General features: G+C 44.6%; 1 protein-coding gene across 1 annotated transcript in view; it reads right to left on the reverse strand.

The window, feature by feature from the left end:
- Positions 1-1,851: 1,851 nt before the first annotated feature.
- The window catches only part of ADCY5 (adenylate cyclase 5), a 203,813-nt gene continuing 184,776 nt past the window's right edge, over positions 1,852-20,888 (reverse strand). Inside the window, exons 13-21 of the mRNA XM_064719085.1 lie at positions 17,002-17,118; positions 16,092-16,256; positions 13,709-13,884; positions 9,388-9,414; positions 8,457-8,589; positions 7,078-7,341; positions 6,555-6,759; positions 5,696-5,820; positions 1,852-4,405 (exon numbers count right to left, since the gene is read on the reverse strand). Of these exons, the coding sequence (XP_064575155.1) occupies positions 4,277-4,405; positions 5,696-5,820; positions 6,555-6,759; positions 7,078-7,341; positions 8,457-8,589; positions 9,388-9,414; positions 13,709-13,884; positions 16,092-16,256; positions 17,002-17,118 (1,341 nt within the window). The 3' untranslated portion in view covers positions 1,852-4,276. The remainder of the gene's footprint in view (positions 4,406-5,695; positions 5,821-6,554; positions 6,760-7,077; positions 7,342-8,456; positions 8,590-9,387; positions 9,415-13,708; positions 13,885-16,091; positions 16,257-17,001; positions 17,119-20,888) is intronic.

The raw sequence follows: 20,888 nt of genomic DNA on the forward strand, positions 1-20,888 counted from the left end.
TGAACTTTACTTTAGTGTGAAGTGCAGATTACCATTTGTGGTTGCTTGATTGTTCTGTGGGATTTAGTAGCAGCAGAGCCCATTTCATGCTGTATTTATAAAGGAGTGTCCACCATAGAATGTTTCTCTTTCAGTAAGGTGTCGCTGTATTTGCTTTCAGGAAGGAATGACCAAAGGCTTGCCTGGCTTACAAAGGTAGGTGTATAATGCCATTTCCAGTAGATGGCAATGGTTATTTGCATCTGAAATTGTAAGAGGTCTCTGGGGGAAGCTGTTCACAGGGAAGCTGAGTGCAGCTGTTTTCCCCTGGCGATTTTTATTGGAATGCCAGTGCCGCGCTGCCCCTGTGGGCGTGTCAGTGCTGGGCTCCTGCTGCGGGAACTCCCTGCTGGCTCCCCCGGCCCTTTCCCAGCCCTTTTCCCAAGGGAGTCCCGGGACAGGGCTGGCCCCAGCAGTGCAGCCACCTCTGCTTTTCACAGGAAACTCTCGGGCTCCCAAGGGGCAGGAAAATGTTGCTGCTCCTGCCCCCCATCCGGCCTGAAACTCAATTTCTCAGTCCTCCCCCACCTCCCCAGAGCCTACTTGCTCCTTCAGTTGCAAGGACGAAGTGGGTCAAGAGCAAGGAAACTTGAGTTTTCTCAGCTTTAAAACAGCTGAGCTGCCCTTTTCCCAGCAGCATCCCAAGCTTCAACTCCTAAACTTCAGTCTGGAAGTGATGGTGCCCTGAGGAGCAGTTGGGAAACTCAACAGAATGAAAATATTTGCCTCTGGGCATACTTTTTGGCCAGGTGTTGGTGTCTGTGGACGTTGTGTAACACATAAACAGCCAGGCTGGAGATATTTGCAGTGGAGGACACACATCTAAGAAATTCAGTGTGTCCCAAATGTATAATTTTATTAAGTGCAGGCAGATACTTGAGGTAGTCAGATCTGTGTTGGGGAGAAGTGCCTAAACACCTAAAATTCATCAAAATGTTTTCTGGGTGGGAAAAAGATGCATTTGGGGAAAACTATACAGCCAGTCTGGGTACAGTAATTGAAATGAGAGGGCACAGCATTGGAGACTCCTGCCTTCCCAGCCCAGGGGAATACCCTTCTACAGATAGTTTAAAAAAGTTGCTTCCATCAGGCAATGTCCTAAACTGCTGTTTGTATGATTATGTAGGAGAGCACAGAAAATATTAAATAGTTCTCCACCATTTTTCATAAAGACTGGTACCTTAAATACTTCATTGCTTTTTGTTCCTGCAGCTGTGTTCTCAGTACACTCATAAAATCCCTCCTAACCTATAACAGATTGCAGGGCATTTCATTTTCAGCTGCCTGTGTAATCTCTTCTCAACTAAAAGAAGTCAGCTGGAAGCTGTGGGGTTTTGTTTCTCAGCTCTACCTGAGGCTCCTGTTAATTGGAACAGTCATGTGTAGTGTTTACTTTTACGTGTAAAGATTGAAAATGTTGCATTGGCAGCAGTGCTGCCTCCTTCCAGTGTCCTTGAGAGGACAAGTACCATACCTGGGGTACTCTTTGGCAAAGGTGATGTGCTTTTGAAAATACAAACATTTTTTTTAAATAGGACACACACACATTTAAGCTGTTCAGTTATGCTGGTGTATGTTGTCAGCTGCCCTGAGACTGATTCCAGGGGCAGCTGGGAGCCCTAGGAGGACCCAGGGGATGTTTGCTGGGCAGCCAAGCCCTTGGGGCTCCAGACTGGGGCAGTGCAAAGGACCAGGGCATCCATCAGTGCCAGACAGGACCTGGATGTTTCTATTTGCAGATCCAGCATCTCCTACACAACTTAAGTGTCATCCCACCATCCAGCTGCAGCTAAAATAAAACAGAGACACATCACCAGTGAAACAGTGTTTAATATAGTTAAATTACTTAAATAGATTTCAATTTCCATGGGAAATCATAACTGTATCCATTTTTGCAAGATCCAGAGTAAAGAGTGTGTGAATACCCCTTGAAATGATCATGACACACTGTCAACAATCACAGCTAGAGATACTGGGGACTTGAAATTTCATTGACAACACAACTTCATAAGGTGAATCAAAAGTTAAGAAGACTGCAGACTTTTGGAAAGCAGAAAGCAAACCTAAAATCAAGTGTATGGCATGAAGGAAATGAAACTCAGTGAGGGACAAAGGGGATGGGAGGTGGAGGAGGGGACAAAGGCATAACACCATAATGCAACTTAAGTTTATTTTGCAAACCAGGAAAGATGAAAAGGAGCAAAAGTATAGTACAAGGGCAGACTTGGCAGTTTTACAGAAGTCAATATACTATACTTTTCAGAGATGTTTCCTAGTGGAAGGGAGAAGGAAAGGGGAGATGCCATTTAAGCTCATGTTTAAATGGCTTAATGCTCAGGTCATGCTTAGCAATAGAGCAAATTAATTAAGACAGGTCCATGGATTTTCACTTATTCTCATTGTTGAGTAGGAAAAAGAAATCACCACCACCATAGTGCAATCATTATGCTGTGAGTACTACAATAATTCTGCCCTGAGAAGAGTGGAAAAGAAGTTTATTAAATGTCAAAAGATTGGAGTAATTTTTAGTTTTAGCCAAATTCAATATCAAAACCTTCCCCTCATAGAATATAAAAAATATAGCTTTTTAAATAATTTCTTTTTTTAATAAAATATCAAGGGATTTTTCTTTCATAGTTAGAAAAGGTACATAAATGATAACAGTGAATTATTCAGAAACCCCCCCACTAGTGATAAAGATGCCCAACACAGTCTCAATGGCACTATTTTAAGGTTAACCACCTCATATACACACTTGCCATCATAATCTTTTTTGAAGATCACCTAATTCCTGAAAATTGAAAATCTGTGAATCAGTTTAAATAAGTGCTTACTACAGGAAAGTAAACTCGATGCTGCAGCACATAGTTCCTTGTAATGTCACATGGCAGTTACAATGTCAGACAACTCTCAGATCAGCAGGATTCTATTAAGACCATCTATGAAAAAGTATTTTTTAAAAAGAAAAGTTCAAATGAGCTTTTTTCCTTTTCTCATAAGAGCTCCTGTTAAGAGTTAGAAGATTTGGGTAGAGCTCTTTTTGACACGTTTGATACCATCTCAGGAGCTAAAACTCAGTGGTCCTGTTTCCATTGGGAAGCCGCCACCCTCCGCTGGAACGCTGCACGGAACAATTCTGTGACTACTGCGGGTTTTTCCTCTTCTTTGGGGTTGTAGATTTTTCTGGAGTTTCATTTTTAAATGCCTCTGATTCAGCCTGGAAACTCACCTGTTTGTTGTTGGTTGATTGTATAGTGATAATCTGAAAACTGCCAAGTCTGTGTTCAGAGTATTACACAGAAAAAAATTACACAAAAGTCTACAGGTTATATACACCTCCCCCCACACCTTGGTGTGGACAGCCTGCCTTCTAATTTATATATAATTTACAAAATATAGAATTTGGTATATCTGTTAGATCTCCATGTTTTCAATATTACAAAATAAAAAATACAAAAAAACCCACAACAAATTTCAGGGGAGTTCCCCCACAAAGTGTCTCTTGTTTACATCTAGTCTTTCCCATGTAAACTGATAGATACCAAAGAAGAGCACAGACGACTTTTTAATAAATATGGTTGTAGAGCCATCTTCCTTTATCCTGATCTTCCCCTTCATCAGGTGTGCCAGCCCCACTCAGAAGAGCAGTCTTTTAGCCATGGAGAAGAAGAAAAAAGAGGGGGCAAGGCTATAATGTCTTTTCACACTAAAACATTACCAATGCCCTTCTAAAAGGCCTTTTTGTGTGCTGCAACAGTGGGTGTCAGTTTTGAAAGCCCATTCAAAACAGCTAATAAAAGCACAGTGGTACACTTCAAATAGCTGGCAGTATGGGATGGAAACATTATGGGAGTGCAAATCCATTCCAAAATAATGCTTTGTAGTGAATCATACATTCCTTCAACCAAGTAAATGTTGTGTTGCGTCAATAAATACTTAAATAGCTTCTTATGCCATCCTGTGGTAGCAGCCTTTTTAAAAATGCCAAATTCATGTCTTATCTGTGAACTCTGTAGTGCACATCTTTGGTCAGCTTAGCACTCAGCCAGGAACAACTCCAAGGTGGTTTCTTTCTCTTGCCTTTTTCAATGGGTGGCCAAAGAATTTACTGATACGAGTCATGGGGTGAAATTTCAACTGCGCCAAATGTTCAGCTTCGCTACCAAGAAATGATTCTTCTCCTATTCACAATCCTGGGTAATGCAAAATCCATCTTTGTGTGGCGCTGCAGTCGGTGCTAACTAATTGGAGGCCCTTCATTTAGAAAGTAGGTGGTCATTTCTCCTTTGCCTTTGACCTTTATGACCCCTCGATACTCCAGCTGGTAGTTGTTGGCTGCTAAAACCTGGTACATGTCCGTGGTTACCTGCAGAATAAACAAGAGTGAACAGGTGCTTGCCTTGTCTTCCACACAGTCTTTCCATCTGCTTTTGGAGTAATCCATGGACAACATAAAGTAGGATCAACTTTTGTTTCTTTTGTTTCTAAGTCAATCAACGTTTGCACATCAATCACTAACTGAAAAAGGTTGGCACAAGTTGCTGAACAAACACAACCATTAGAAACTGAGAAAGTACAGGTGTCACAGTTCACAACTGGGGAAATAGCATTTTTCAAGGTGGTTGCTGGATAAAGTGTAACAAAATAGTCACATTTTTTAAAACACACCAGTCTACTCAAATGGACTCATTGTATCACTGGAGTGGCAGTAGGAAAACAGGTCAAAGGTACTAAAATATCCTCAAAAATTACCTGGAAGTTACACAGTACAGCTTAGGAGTCAGGGGTTGTTTTTATGAAGGAGAAGGTAGCAGGCAATGGGAGAGAACTGATCAAATGGAATACTCTAGCCAGCATCCAAATTGTCTCTGCAGATGTCAGTCAAAAATAATCACTTGTGCTGCAGAACAGCAGAAGTTTAAAGACCAGTTCCTGAGGTATTTATTTATTACAATGTGATTTCTCACCCTTTTTCATGTGGCTTTACAGACCATCTCAAGAGTGATGCACAAATATCGATCCAGTTAACTGACAGGCAAGGAAACAGCATGGCTGCCTCTCTTGGGCTTTACACCAGCTGCTCTATTTTTATAACCCTTCAGTGCTTTCCCAAGGAATGGCATTCTGTTACTGTGGACATTGGCTCAGCAAAAGCAGGACACTGGAATTGAATCACTCCCTGGAAAGGTCACATCTGGAGGCTGAGGAGATTGTGATTATCAGTCAGGTCCCATTAACCCCTTAAACAATCCTCTCTCTCTGTTGTGTATCCCCATCCTGCTGATGCCTGGACCTTTGCTGGCCTCACGCCTCACATGGCACAGAGAGCAGCAAAGCAAATGACAGAAATACAGGGCTGAATCAGGCCCTTGGAAAATGAAACAAACACCTCACACTGGGCAGGAAGCTCAGCTCAGCACTTCCACCCAGAACTAAAGTGCAAGCTTTTAAACAAAGGTTGCAATGTTGGTCACAATTAAATGACAAAACTTGCTGGTACCACCAGCATTCCCTAAGTGGCTTTTCTTTCAGTTCTGTGTAGGTAAATGTATGGAATAAAGGAATAAAATGAAACCAAAATTTCAATTCTAATTAAGTTTCAAAATGTGCAAGTGACACAGGGCTGGCAGGGTAAGTTTTCCAGGGACTGCCTTACCTGAATCCTGTCAGGCACTCCTGTGCTGTCCATTCTGCTGGCTACATTCACTGTGTTGCCCCAGATGTCGTACTGGGGTTTGCGGGCTCCTATCACCCCAGCCACGACAGGACCAATATTGAGGCCTGGAAGGAGAGGAGAAATATGCTCAGGTCCATTTGCTGGAGACAGGTTATTTTTCAGACAGTAAAAACCCATCCTGAGCCTCACTGGTTCTAGCTGTGCTTTACCCTGACATTAAAGCTATGGCCAGACTGTGGGGAGAGAAATGTTAAAATAGAATTTGGTTTCTTTGATCCATTATGCTCAGCTGACTGGCAGCTCAAGATGGATCTGCTCAATCCAGAGCTACTTTCCAGTGCCAGATAATGGCATAAAGTTTTTTTGCCACCTGGCTAACAAGCAAACTGCTCACTTGAAATCAGCACATACCTGCTGCAATGCTGAGGGCCTGCAAGGCAGCAGTCCAGAGCCTTCCAGAACAAAGACAACACTTGACATCCTCAAATTTCTTCTTCCTTTTCTGTCACTTTTTATTCCTTGACTTAAAAGACAATTTAATGTCCAAGACTGCCAGAGCTGGAAGCACAGGGGCAAAATGAGCCCAAGGTCAACCACCATGGAAGGCCATGCTGTGGCAGCACCTACACTGCTTCTAATTCCCTAGGGAGCTTCACTGATGCTGCTATAACCTAAAAAGCCACTGTGATGTTTCATAGAGGCCGAAGTGGTCACCAGCCACCAGACAATCAACATCACTGTACAGCTAATGTAACATCTGTGGTTTTTACTGCCCATAAAATCCCCACCTCAGAATGACCACTACCTACATGGAATCCTGTGAGCATAAGGACATTACCTATCTTCATCTGGAAGTTGTTGAATGAATGCTCATTAATGTATTTCATTTGGTCCATTAACCTCATGGCAAAATCTGCCAGAGCTTTGATGTGTGTCTTCCCTTCCTTGTCATAAGTGGAGTCGTTGAGGCCTGAGGCAGCCATGTAGGTGCTGCCAATGGTCTTGATCTTCTCCAGCTGCCTGAACTGGTCTTCACTTATTATCTGTGTCACAAGAGCAAAAGAAGCAAATAAGCCTTGACAAACACACAATTCCGGTAATGTCCATGCCATGTGCCCTGCCTTGCTGCAAGTAGTGGACAGAGCCAGGAAGACAGAGGAAGAAAAGGGATTAGATACTCAAAGGAATGACAAGGGAATAGAAGGGATTTCAGTGTGGAAAAAAGATAAAACTGAAGACTCCCATAGTAAAGAGAAATGAACCACGGATTCAATAAACCACCCTCCTCCAGGAGCTCAGCAGAGCCCAACTAAACTCATGGATTCAGCTCACTTTGCTCACCCAGATTTTCTGCGACTTACTTCATCAAAATCAGCGATGATCTCATTGAGCAGCCTCAGACACTCCACCCCTTCGTTGTTGGCTTCCAGCTCCACGTAGAACTCGGAGAAGTTGCTGATGGAGGCGAACATGACGGCCACGCACTCGCAGGACTGGTAGTAGAGCTCGTCGTTGCGCCGCTCCTGCGCCAGGAAATGCGCGGCCACGTCCTTGGGCAGGATGTTGTGCAGCAGGCGCCTGTTGTAGGCCTGCAGCTCCTCCATCTCCTCCTTCTCCTCGGTGGCCTAGGGTAGGGGGAGACACAGGGATGCACTTACGCCTTTGGGAGCTGCTCTGGGGAGGGGAAACAAGCTGAAAATTAACTTGCGGTGAGGGCAGAAATAGAATGGGGGAAACTGCAAAGGAGAGCAGAGCCAGAGAGATGCAGAAACTTGTGGCTTGCAGTGGAAAATGTTCCATCTCTTTGTGCACACATGTATGGAAAAGCAGGCAGAGAATAATGCCAGAATCCAGCATTGTATTTCTGAGCCCTGAACTGGTTAACCACTCAGCTCACTCCTTCCATTGTTTTACCACTTATAAATGAGGATTACAATGTTTATCTGCTTCCCAAGGAGCTTTAATTAATTGTTGCTTCCTCAGTGCCTTGTACTCAAACCACAAAGACCTATAATTAGAATGATGTCCTGCTACCCAGAAGGTAGAAAATCTAAATAAAACCTGCAGTCCTGTGGCCCCCCAGCCATGAGTGCTGGCCAGAGCCCAGGCCTGTCCTGCTCGCTTGGGAATCACATATGAGGCCCCAACATCACTCATGGGCACAAGCAGTGAAAACATTAACAGTGAACCAGGGACAGGAGCACAGTGTGGCATTATCCACAGTGTGTTGGTTAGCCAGTACTGCTGCCTGGGGGCCAATGAAGGCTGGACATTGAGCCAGTTCCCACTGCTTAACAGGAAAGTGAATGAAAATGCAAATGTGAATCTTTCACACCCTTGAGCGCAGCAAACTAAAGCTCACTGAACTCTGGGAAACAATTCAGCAGTGAATATGAGCTTCCTATATTTATAAATTGTGTTACATTACATGTTCCTGCAGCAGTCACAGCTCAGTTGCCCAAATTCATTAATCTCAACCTTCAGATCTATAACTCTTTACCATGGGGACCATCCAAGGTGCATTTACAAGGAAAAAAGGGGTTGAATAACTGGGATGAGATGCACAGAGTATGCAAAGTACCAAAGAAGAGCAGAACATTATTAGTATGCCCAGTTATAAGCCAGATTCAGATAAAATTCAAATTTTATCACACTCCTCAACTCGACAGTGAAGAGCTCAGTCATTTTATATTAACACCAAAGACCACATGTGATCCTCCCACAGCCAACACCCACCAACCTGAAGTTTCCAGAGGAAATCAAGCCTTGCAGTGGATTCCACTTGCTGGGCATGCAAGTACAGTGCCAGGACAAAGACAGTGATGATGACAGGGGTCACAATCTTCAGCGCGACTCGTGTTGTCACCGGGGGGCTGCAGCCAAGCAGAGAGACAACTTCCCTGTTACTGGGGGAACACGGCCCTGCCACAGCCCACACTGCCCACTTGGAGGCTAACCAGCCTCTCAGGCTTTGTTTTTCCTTTCCCCTCAAAGCCTGTGTTGGTAAAGGGACAAACCTTTACAAAAAGCTGACGACTGGCTCACAGGTGCCAGTTTCTAAAGGAGGACTTGGAAATTAGAAAAGTAATCCAGCTTCTCAGAAAGAGTCGTGATTGTTACAAAGGGCACTCTGCAGAGAGTGGCCATACATGCTAAGGGTGACAACACCAAAATGCTGACAGTTCCTCAGATGTGTTCATCCTGCCTTCTGCACTAGCTTCCCCAGGCTCCTGAGGAAGGAACTGCTCTAACTCTTGGCTTCTCTAATTAGTCACTTCTTAATGGGCTTTGTTGTGTAAGTGCTCTGTAAGCTGAAAAGATCACTAAGGCACGTTCACACCTCCTCTGACAAGCAGGCAAATAAAAACTGTTAAATATGAATTAGTGAGTTACACAGTATGAAAATATTTTGATAAAACCTTTAAATTGTATTACAAATAATCCCTGAGCTGACATAAGTCCCACAGGAAAGAGGGTGCTCTGAGAGTAGCTATCCATACAAAAGGGCAACCCTCAGTCCACTCAGGGCATCTGCACTGTGTTGTACCAGCTCACAGCAATGCACAAACACCAGACACTGCTGGTGAGTCAATGTGCTGCTATTGCACCTTGTGAACAGAAAATACCTACCAACAAAAATCTATAGAATATTTCATGCCAGAGTGACTCACCATGAGGATGTATCATTTGCAGACACGCTGAAAAAAAAAGCACAAACACAAGGTCAGAGGAGGGTTTGGCTCCCTGCAGCTCCTGCCCTTGTGCACATCATTGCACAGCACCTCTGCAGTGCGGCGCCTCTAACGCTGTGTGGGGCTACAGCTCTTTGGAAGCAGAAAACTACTAAAAGATGGGAGGGGGAGGAGAAAACAGGCTTCTGAGCTACACTCAGAACTCCAGAGTGATAGTGTGACATGGTTAATGTGGGTAAAATATCAAAGAAGCATTAAGAGTGAGAGAATAATTTGGGATTTTAATGTCAGTGTGGGATGCTTGGCAAATGCCTGTGCATCGATCACTGCTTCATTAGGTCAGACTACAAAATTTGGCCTAAGGAAGAAAGCTTTGGGCTTTTTTATCTTGTGAGGGATAGCTCTTCTCTTCTCCTTTTATTGTGGCATGGAGATGTGTTTAATTCCTTTAATCCTGCTCCCTTCTTCTGTACATTCCTCACTGCCAGCTTGTGCCCAGCTCTGGGTACCACACACAAGGGCACTGAAGAAAACCCTTTAGCACATTCCTATTACTACTGACAATTCTGCAGAGTACCCACGTGTATCGAGCTGCTGGGGGAGATGGAAGGTGTGCTTTTTGACACTGGGAGCACAGAACAAGGGAGCTTTCTGGTAGGTAGCAGCTGTCTGAGCTCCTGATTGACTGATTGCTTAATGCTGCTGGCTTTGTTCTCGAGTGTGGGTGGAGTATTAGGTGGCTGAGAACCATGCACAAGCATCTTTTAAAACACTACTGAAATGCAAGGAAAGAGATCAGTGTTTAAATTACTGTAGTGTCATTGATGCAATTAGAACTTTGCAGGCTACCAATGTGATATTAGAATGAGAATGTGACAGCTCTCTAGAGAGCTTCAGGCCTAAGGAAGGCCCACAGTTTTATGGGGTTGGAGGGAACCTTGCACACAATCAGATATCTAAATAATCAAAACAGGCAAGGGAACCTAACTGGGCGTAGCATCAAAAAATAAAAGCATAGTGACTCTCTAACCTTGTTTGTTCCAAGACATTTTCTGCAGTTCTGAGCATGGAATTTCTTCTGACATGGATTTTGCAACCCACTGTTGTCTTGCACACAATCTATTGCATGGCTCTTGGCCAGCTCCAGCACTGAACAGGAGTGCTTGGACACAGACATGGTTTGGAAAGCCTGGGGACTCCTCCATGGAAGGATCTAGCTGGAGACACTTCCCACATGGAGTATGATTCCCTACTTCCCTAAATCACCTGGCCAAGGATGACTGACTGCTCTCCCTCATCACTCTCCCTCATGATGGGAGCATGACCTGACCCTTAGTACTGAGGCTGCAGCTCACTGTGGGTGCTACTCATGCTCTAAAACCTTCATCAGAGACTCCCACATTGCAGAAGTGCAGCAAACAGTATTTACAGTTACTCTGGGTAAGTGGAGATGCCCAGTGCAGGCAGTAGGGGTGTTACATTGGTAGGTTGCTCCCTCATGGAACAGACATTTCCAGTAGCAGATGGTTCTTTAATTACTGGAAGGGAACACAGAGAGAAGCTTGCTAACTACACTCCTGCTCAAGTGAAGTGCACATTTTTAGCAGGAAAGGCAGTTCATTTTAGAGACAGCTCCCACAGGACCAGAGCATCTCACTTTTCCCAGCCACAGTGGCAAGGACAGACAGCTGGAACAGAAATGATGGCTTTGATGAACAAATCACAGGGCAAAGCTCTCTGGGCTTCCCTGTGCAGGAACTCAGTTTAGAAGACCACATTGGCCCATCACACCTTTAAAGAAATGCATTAGTTTTGTCTTCTGCAGAGGAAAAGGTAACACGATAGCCCTGTGCATGCAGTGACACTCCCTGTGTCACACACTGGTGTGGCTGCAGCCAAGCCTGGCAATTCCCAACGTGCTGTAATCAACCTTTCAGCTGCCTGCATGCTGGGCTGGTTTGTACACACAAGTGTGAAGTGACATCTGCATCACTTCCAATTAGTCAGAGTACCACAGTGGCTGCAGAGCAGACACTAATTATGTAGCTACAATGGGCACCCAATTAAAGTAGTATGAGGTCATGGTGGCTTTTCTGTTTTTTTAGTATCAGCTGGACAATGAAGTCCATCTCTGAACTCTGTGCTACATGCTGAGCTCCCATTTCACACAAATGGCCTTCCAGACACTGGGGCAATAAATAGCCATCCATGGAGCTCCTTTGACAAAACAAATTGTCCTGGATTCCACTGCAACAGAGTTAAATTTCTTCCTAGCTGGGAAGTGCTGTGTTTTGGATTATGAGAATGATGTTGATAACATGCTGATGTATTAGCTGTTGCTAAGTAGTGTTTATACTAAGTCAAGGACTTTTCAGCTCCTCAACAACCCCAGGGAGCAGGCAGGAGGGACACAGGATGCTGGGAGGGGACACATCCAGCTGGCCAAAAGGAATGTTCCATACCACATGGCATCATGCTCAGTACGGGAACTGGGGGAAACCTGGCCTGGGGCTGCTGCTCAGGAACTGCCTGGGCATTGGTTGGCAAGTGGTGAGCAACTGGATTGTGCATCACTTGTTTTGTCTATTCTAATTAAATTATTATTATTATTATTATTATTATTATTATTATTATTATTACTACTACTACTACTACTACTACTATTATAATAATAGTTATTACTATTATAATAATAGTGACAGTTTTCTGTCCCTTTAAACTGACTTTATCTCAACCCATGAGTTTTCTCACTTTTCCCCCTCCAACTCTCTCCCCATCCCAGCACAGGGCAGTGAGGGAATGGCTGTGTGGGGCTGAGCTGCAGCTGGGGCTGAACAAATCCCTTTTAGTGAGAGATAACACAGCATCACAGAAAGCTATTTCTGGGAAAACATGCTAACCTTCTCCACTTTATTACTGACTTTATTACTGACATTCTGATTGTGAAGTGATGTAAATTACACTTCCAAGTGCTGTAATTTCGCTTAGTGCTTGAATTACAAGAATGAAATTATATTTGAGATATAAAATGCTTTTATTTCACTAATTGTGTTAGAAAATGCTAAATAGCTTCTGCTGATGGAACACCTAATATCTGAAAAAAAGGGAAGAAAACCTCATTCTCCCTATACCTCCCCACAGAAAGCTCCATGGGGTTTCCTACCTAATTTCACTCCACTGAGTTAACAAAATATTTTAAGTGATTACTGCCAATGGCAGCAAAAGCTACACTTCCATTAATTGGCAACGGCAGCAAAAGCTGAATATCCATTAATTATTGCTGGGCACACGGGAGTGCTGAATCATGGAACAGTCATGTGAAGGAGAGGAGTAACCACATGCATTGGGCTTGAAGGGCTGATGGTTAATGGCCATCCTGAAATCTGAGCAGCTACAGAAGGTATTTCACTCTGGGAAGGGCCATGGGAATCTTCTCAGCCTCCTTCCAAGGCAGGAACAACCACAGCTATCAGCCTTGACAAATAGTTCACCTAAACTGGCATTATTTGATTCACTCACATTTAAGTACAATTGTTGCCTACAAGGGGAAATTATCAAAACAAGGAGTTAACACAACAGAACAATTCCCAACAAGAAACAAAACTCGTGGAGGAGGACAGGCTTGTGGATGTGCCAAAGTTCCCTCCCTGGTGTGGGGAGCCCCAGGAGATGGGGAACCACCACAGCAGGGGAAGGAGCTGCCACCAGGATTAATGTGTGACCTGATGACAAGCAGCTTTTGTAAGCAAAAGGGCACCTACCCATTCCCACTGAGCCCAGCCCCTTCTGCTGGGAATTGTGCTGAGCCCAGCTGTGATCCTGGCTTTTCAAACAAGGACATTTGTCCTGGAAGCAACTGGAAGCAGATCACTGGCCAAACATCAAGCACCACCACCCCAAGCTGGGTTTGATGTATTGTGGTGGCTCACATCACATCCCTGAGCAAGCTCAAGTTTGTTGGAGGATTTTTTTTTTCTTATTTGAGAAATGACATTTCTATATTGGGAGTGTAATACCAGCATAAAGAATGACTAACTCCACTCCCCATTTCTGGAAAAAAGGAAATACAGATCCACTCTGATTCCAGTTATATTCTGTTATTAATAGATAGTTCATTAGTCAAGTCCCACATTAAAAAGGTCTTAAAGGGAACTGTATTCTCCTACTCTTCAGAGGCAGAGCACAGCATGCACATCCCTGGCTTGCACCACAGCCTTGGCACTCCCATCCACCTAATGCCACACTGGAATCACTGTGTGAAAGAAATCAGGCAAAGATTTCAGAAGTGAAAGGCACTTACTAGGTGTTGGCTGTAACCAGGAGATCTGCATTGTCAAAAAGGTTGACCCCTGGCACTTCCACAATGAGAACATATATAAATTCAATTATTAACATAAGGATCAATTTTCCAATACAGCTGATCTGAAGGAACACAGAGCAGGCCAGGAGACTCAATAAGACACTGTAGGTAAAGTACTGTATAAAGACAAAAATGGGGAAAAAAACCAAAAGAGAGATGAACGTCAGCTGGATAAATCAAAACTGAAAACAAAGGAAACTAAACACAGGGATAGAAAGGGATTGGTAGTTATGTAGTTGAGCTGACCAAACATATAAACCTGGGGCTGCCTGTGGAATTCTCCCACATTACAGAAGTTTAAACTGAATGGATGGACAGGAAAGCTGTGGCCCTCTTCTCCAGGCATTACATGCTTCACTCTCAAGGGGCACAGGCTCACAGCTGGACACCCAAGGCTGTGATGCAGCTTTTCCCTGGACAGTTACTACCAGCTCTGCTGGATTAAGTAGTGCTTTAAAGTCACATTCTAGGCTCAAATTTGCATATCTGTACCACCCATAGGACCAAGGGTACTGGCAATTCACCCCCCTGGGCAGATGCCCACCTGAGGCCAATGGGGGAACACTGTCCCCTCCAATGTCACACACTGGCTCCATCAGCAAGGGACAGGCTGGACAAACGTCCCCATGCCCACCCCATGATAATCTGTCCAGCCAGCAGCTGCAGAGGTGCAGATGTGCAGCACCTCTGGCACAGCTGGGTGGTGCAGCAGCAGCTCCTGCCAGGCTGGGAGCTGAGTGTTCAGCATGCCAGTGCTTCCCAGTGTGACTGTGGGTGCCATTTATGGCTCCTGGGAAAGACAGCAGGGATGCAAAATGAAGAGAGGCATGTTATCCAGCTCACCACCTTCCTGCTATCAAATCTGTGAAGATTTAAGCTTCCACTCTGTCTGGACAGGCCTATTTCTGGCAAAAACCCCATATCATGTGCCTGAGGCAATCCATCCTTTCAGTTAAAAGCAAGCCCTAGTTGAAGCAGAAATATGCTTATGTTCTGAGCTCATTTATTAATAGTCTGATATATTAAATTAGAGAAAATAACTTGTACAGCTTGTTCTTGACTCCTCACTCTTGACTGAGGGTAGGATTCCACTGTCTCCTGTGTGGACACTGGGAGCAACAGGCAACACCTGTAGCAGATCCAAGATGTGCAGAGTGCAGCTGAGGGACTCCTCACTTCTTAGCCCACTGAACAGAAGGACCTGGCTAAAGGCTGCCAGAGCAACCTCAGTGTGCAAAATGGTAATTCCTCATTGCTTAAAGTTCCTCTCTGTCCTGGGCCAGCACTCTGTACAAATTCATGGTGGGCACAGACTGTTCCTACATCTGCACTGTGCCAAATTCTGCTCCTGGGCATTTCTGCAGAAAGCCTCTGCACACTAAAGCCTCTGCAAGGTTGAAAGTTGCAGTAATGGTGGTCTCAGAAACCTCATTGAATCACACAGGGACCATATTCCTGCTAAGTTAAAAGGAAATATGTTCAGTGGGACACCAGGACTTTCAGTAGCACCTTGGACATCTGGATGGTAAAAGATCCACCATAAATCTGTCAGGTCCCCATAAACCCAGATGACCTTGATATAAGTTCTATCTCCATCCTAGACAGAGCTGTTTTTCCTTTCAAATTTCCAGTAAACAACACATGTAAGAGCCATGACCTAAAAACTCGGAGAAAGGTCTTGAATAGCTATGCAAAAAGATAATTTTATTTTTCTTTGTAAAGTATTCTATCAATGTGAAAAACATATTTGGGCTGGTTTGGGTTGTGGGTTGTATTGGGTTTTTTTCCATTAGAAGCATTTTAACTTTTTCTAAATGAGATGTCCTGAAGACACAGGAATTGCACTGGAAATTGAAGCAGACCGCTGTCTGATCTGTCTGAGGCCAGACCTACCATATCTTGGGAAAGAATATATAAGCCAAGTTTTTCATCAGGATATAAAACAATGGAGGGAAGCATCAAATCTATGACTAGACACTGATGTTCAGAGAACTGATTTTTAGGTAAAACTGAGCACCCACAAACTCCTTTGAAATGACTTGCAGTTCTGCATGCCATTAAGGACCTCTTGGAGAGGGACATTTCCCCTGCTACAGACAGGATCCAACTATTTTAAAAGCCTACTAATTATTCAGCCCTGAAGGAACTTAAACATGAATGTGGATTCATGATAATAACTTCAGACACTTAAGTCTGCCTGTGTCAGTTCTGTAATGTCAGTCAAGAACAACCTTGTTTTCCTCAGAATCACCGAGATTTACCACAAAGGTTTGATAGCCTTTTTCCAGACAGACCTCTGAAACCCATTTTTTCCAAGCAGTACCTCTGGAAAGTTGCAGCTGGGCAAAGGGCTGTCACAGAACCCCTGCCAGGTGCCCAGGCTGTAGTTGGAAGTCAGGTTGCTGATAAGGCAAATGTCCACCCGGTCAGGAGTGATGTTGTATTCAGCAGCCATGCAGCTGGCAAGATCCACAGTGCTGCACATGAACTGCAAAACAAAGTTGGTATTAAGCTCCACAGCACAGACAAAGAGAAGAAAACAAAATAGTTTATATCAGTTTAAAAGCCCCTTGGAAATGGCTGTAGCAAAATATGCAAGATGAAATCATCAGCTTAGGTTTTACTGCATGTGCAGTAGGTATGCTTTTTCTCCCCCAAAATATTAATTAACAAAATCCATGCCCCAGAGAACAGCTCACCTCTCTGTGAGCCCAAACTCAGCAGTGGTGTTTGGAATTACAGCCAGAACACCTCAGTCTCCCAAAAGTGCACCTCAAAAGCAGAGTCAGCACCGTGCCCATGAGCTGATCCCTGCCCTGGGAGCAGGAGGCAGCCCCGTGCAGGGCTGGCAGCAAGCCCAAGGAACACTTATGTCCCACTCAGTATGGTGGGAGTTATTACAGTGTGTGTTATTTAACACTTCAGCCTCGTGCCAGCCCTTCCTGCAGGGATCTGCATCAGGTGGGCTCCTGTACTTGGAGCAGAAGCATTTAAAGAATCACAAAAGGACCTGGGCACAAATCAGTGCCAGGCATATAATGGACTCTGGGGATGGAGCTGTTGGGCTCCCATTTCTTTTCTGTGCCCAAAAAGCAAAGGGGCCCAGCTTCAGATGCTGTCAGTCCTAGGCAGGGTCGTGTTAAATTCAGTGGTTTTAAGGGTCACAATGCTGCAGAGCATCAATAAGAGAACTATGCAGAACTGGATGGATCAAAAGGAAATAATGGACATACCATGTTGACAAAGGCAGACAGAAAAACCAGGATAATGGCAAAGACTCCAACTAAGGTACTATTGGTCCTAGACTGTACAATCTTCTTAGAAAGAGTCTGGAGAGGAACTGGGAAAAGCTGCAAGAGAGAAAAAAAATCAAATAGACACATCAAATTCTAGCTTGTTTTACAGATTACAGCCTGCATTTGAGCTGCCTGCATCCTTCAGCATGGGTCTGTGTGGATGGAGGATGTGATGGGGGATGGCAGCTCTGGGACAAGGGCAGGCAGAGACGTGTCTGCCTCGTGGCAGCAGGCCCAGCTGGCTCTCCAAATCTACTTAGCCTTCCTAATGGGAGTGATGGCTCCTGAGCCCAGATAGCATGGCTTGCAGGGCTGTGCTCATCCTGTCGTGAGAAGCAAACCACAAGCCATCTGTAACTGAAATAGCCAGGAGCTTGAGCCTGGAAATTACTGGAGCAAAAATTTACAAACGCAGAAATGAGAGTGCATGTCGTGTCCCTTTGATCACCAAGGCGTGTCGTGGGGCTCTCTGGTGCCATTTCAGACTGACTGAAAACAGCCCAGGCCAGCCCTGTGATGTGTCAGACCCTCTGCAGAGATCAGCTGGCCCAGGCTGGGCTGTGACACTCTGCTCCACACTCACAGTGACAAAAATCCCCGTGGCTGAGGGCAGTCAGGGAGCCCAGCTGGCCCAGGGACTCCTGCTGATGGCTACAGACTGCAGCATCCACTGCAGATGGAAACAGCCCGTGTGTCAGAGCAGAGCTGGCCCTGCCCTTCCCAGCCTGGGCCACCCCTGGCAGGGCCTGAGGCCTCCCTGCACTGCTCTGGCTGCGAGAGTGTCCAGGAGACAGCCAAGGCACCCCTGTCCCTTCACGTGGCACTGCTGTATGTCACAGACATCTTTTATGAAAAATCCTTTCTTTAAGATTTTTCCTCCTGAGAAGCTGAAAGGCCTCAGGAACAAAATGTAAACAATGATTATCTGCTGCTGTAGAATGCAACAGGTAGATCTGTAATTAGTGTCATGTAGTTGTTTCTAATTAATGGCCAATCACAGTGAGCTGGCTCGGACTCTCTGTCCGAGCCACAAGCCTTTGTAATCATTCTTTCTTTTTCTATTCTTAGCTTAGCTTATTCTTCTTCCTGATGAAATCCTTTCTTCTATTCTTTTAGTATAGTTTTAATACAATATAAATAATAAAATAATAAATCAAACCTTCTGAAACATGGAGTCAAATCCTCATCTCTTCCCTCATCCTCGGACCCCTGCGAGCACAGCCACAGCTGTGCCAGTGGGAGCTCAGGGCTGGAGCAGGAATGCCAGAGACCCTTGTGCTCCCACGGGAGATTGTCCTCCCACAGTGCCCTGCCCCTCCACACCACCCCACCAGGGCAGAGGGGCCCTGCCCAGCACCACCAGAGCCTTTTCCAGAGCCCAGCTCTCCCCTCCCTTACTCACTGCACCAGTAACCAAGCCACTAGAGGGTATTTTTAGAGACACAAAGAAACAGCAGCACAGCGCCATGGCACTGCAATTTAACTATGACTAATGTTTCTATTAAAAGTCTTGCTTTTCCCTTTTATCCTTCACTCTTACATCTTTGGGTATGCAACATTTTGTCAGCGCTGTGCTTCCCACACAGCAGCCCTGCAGTGTAATTACCGAGTGCTGCAGCTGATTAGCTGGAGACTTTTCACAGAGGCAGGGAGAGGCTGTGGCAAGAGTTTTGAAAGAGTTGATTTCACCTGCTACCAGCACATGCTCCAGGTGAAAGGAGAGAACAAGGCTCTGTGGGGGACTGGAGAAAAGGGGAAAGGGGGGTTGTAACTTATTTGCACTGAATGAGGATTGATTGAAATGCACTGGAAGCTTATGCAATCCTTCAGGCTTGGTGGCAGCCACTATAAAACAAAGGAAAACACCTTTTTCTCACAAATAAACCCTGGTGACATAGAAATCCTTAGCTTTGTTGATAAGCCATGAACCAAAATATCCCTTTGCCCTACCATGTCCAGCTGCTTCCACACAGATGTCATCTAGCAGATCCCTACTAGAATTGGGTTATGGAAAATCCAGTGGGGCTTTCCTCTAGCCCCTTTAGGATTTGGAAGGAGAAGGAGGATCTGTACTGAATTTAGACAGTTTTCTCACTAGATTAGAGCAGGACAGGTTTTCCTGCCACCTCTTTCTTTAGGCTTCAAGGCCAAGCTCCACAAAGGTATTCAGGGATCTAACTTCCATCTGCAATCTCTGGGAAATCAGGCACCTAAATAAAACTTTGGAGTTTTTTGTTGTGGATCTTGGCTCAAGCTCCTGCTGCCAACAATCCCAAAAAAGCCTGACTTTGAACCAAGCCTGAGATATCAAGCAAAGCGATCAGTGGAAGACACTTGAATTCTAATGAAAACATGTTTTCCTTGTATTAATCTTGGTTCTCATTACTTTGCAAACTAGGAAAAATTTTAGGTCAGTAAACAAGTACAGCTGGGAAAAGTCCTGGAGAAGAAAGAAATGCCAAACCCCATAGGAGGTCAGGGCTGCAGTTGAGAGTGCAACAGCACAGTCATGCCATGCCTCTGAGGAACCTCAGCCTCAAGAACACTCGTGGGGGCCCTGTCACATAAATCACGCTCTCCCTGTTTCACAGAGGCAGCTGCACACCTGGAACACCTGCAGCTTGAAGGACTTCTGTGACAGACATGGGGACCTATCTCAGGTCTGACAATTCAGCTCCATTCATGCAGTGCTTCTCCCATAAAAACATCCACAAGTCAGGGGTAGAGCACAGAAGTAGAAAAAAAAGGAAAGAAGATGACTGTCCCTCCCATTTTCAAAAAAAAACAAAAATAAGACCTCTTCTGTGCTCATAAAAGAAGCAGAGTATCAGGACATTACAGTGAAAATCCAAGCAGCACTGCTGGTGGGCCATTGGCTTGTACTGTCCAAAGGGACACTCAAATCCTGCCTGAGTGACAAACAGGGATCTGATGAAAGGGCAGCTCCCAGACCCATCTGCACTCCTGAGAAGGGGCTGAGAGAAAGGATGTGATCCATCTGGGCAGCTGAGGTCCCTGTTTGGGCAGCCACACAAGGTGACGTCACTCATTAGCACTCTTAAATCCCCATGTAAACAAAAATAACCACAATGGGAAAAAAGAAAATTGGACTGTCCAGTTGATTCCAGTTCACTCTGAATTGAAATGTGTAAGTGCAGGTGAAGAAAGGGCACTGCTGTGCAGGTGAAAGTACAAGTTTAAAAAGTGATCCAACAAGAAGTGTGTGACACCGAAAATAATTCATAACCTCCAGTCATTTGCATGATGAAATTACTCTAAATAAAGTCAATTCCTTGGAACAACAGCTGATGTAGGACAGAAGAGAAATATTTCTTCTTTTTGTCTTCTTAACATCTAGTGTGGGTATGGAAAACTGCTTAGATAATTGCTGTTATGTTGTAAGATGAGGTCTTTAAGGTCTGATTTTTCAATTTGTAATAAAAGCCTTTGAGTCATTTTGAAGTACATTAAGATGCTTCTGCAGTAAAAGACAACATCTCCAGGCAACTTGATGTTGCAAGTCCATTTCTGTAACTTATTTCACAGTGATTTATTAGTCTATTAAAAAAGTACAGTTTTCAGAGGGTTTTATTTTCCTGATTGAGACAAAAAACCCAAATGCTTTGGGAGCATCTAGACCAGCTTTTGGAGGCAAAGAATGTGATGGGCAAGCTACACCTATGTAGAGCTACAGAAAAGCTTATTTTCTCATACAGGATAACTTGAAATTTCTCTCCTGTGTTCTCCCAGAACCATGCAAGAAGTTGAATTCCACACAGCAGTGTAGATACCAGAAGTTAAAGGATTTTAAGAAAAAACCACAA

Source organism: Zonotrichia leucophrys, chromosome 7 (genome assembly GCF_028769735.1).
Source record: "Zonotrichia leucophrys gambelii isolate GWCS_2022_RI chromosome 7, RI_Zleu_2.0, whole genome shotgun sequence".
Classification (NCBI taxonomy): Eukaryota; Metazoa; Chordata; class Aves; order Passeriformes; family Passerellidae; genus Zonotrichia; species Zonotrichia leucophrys.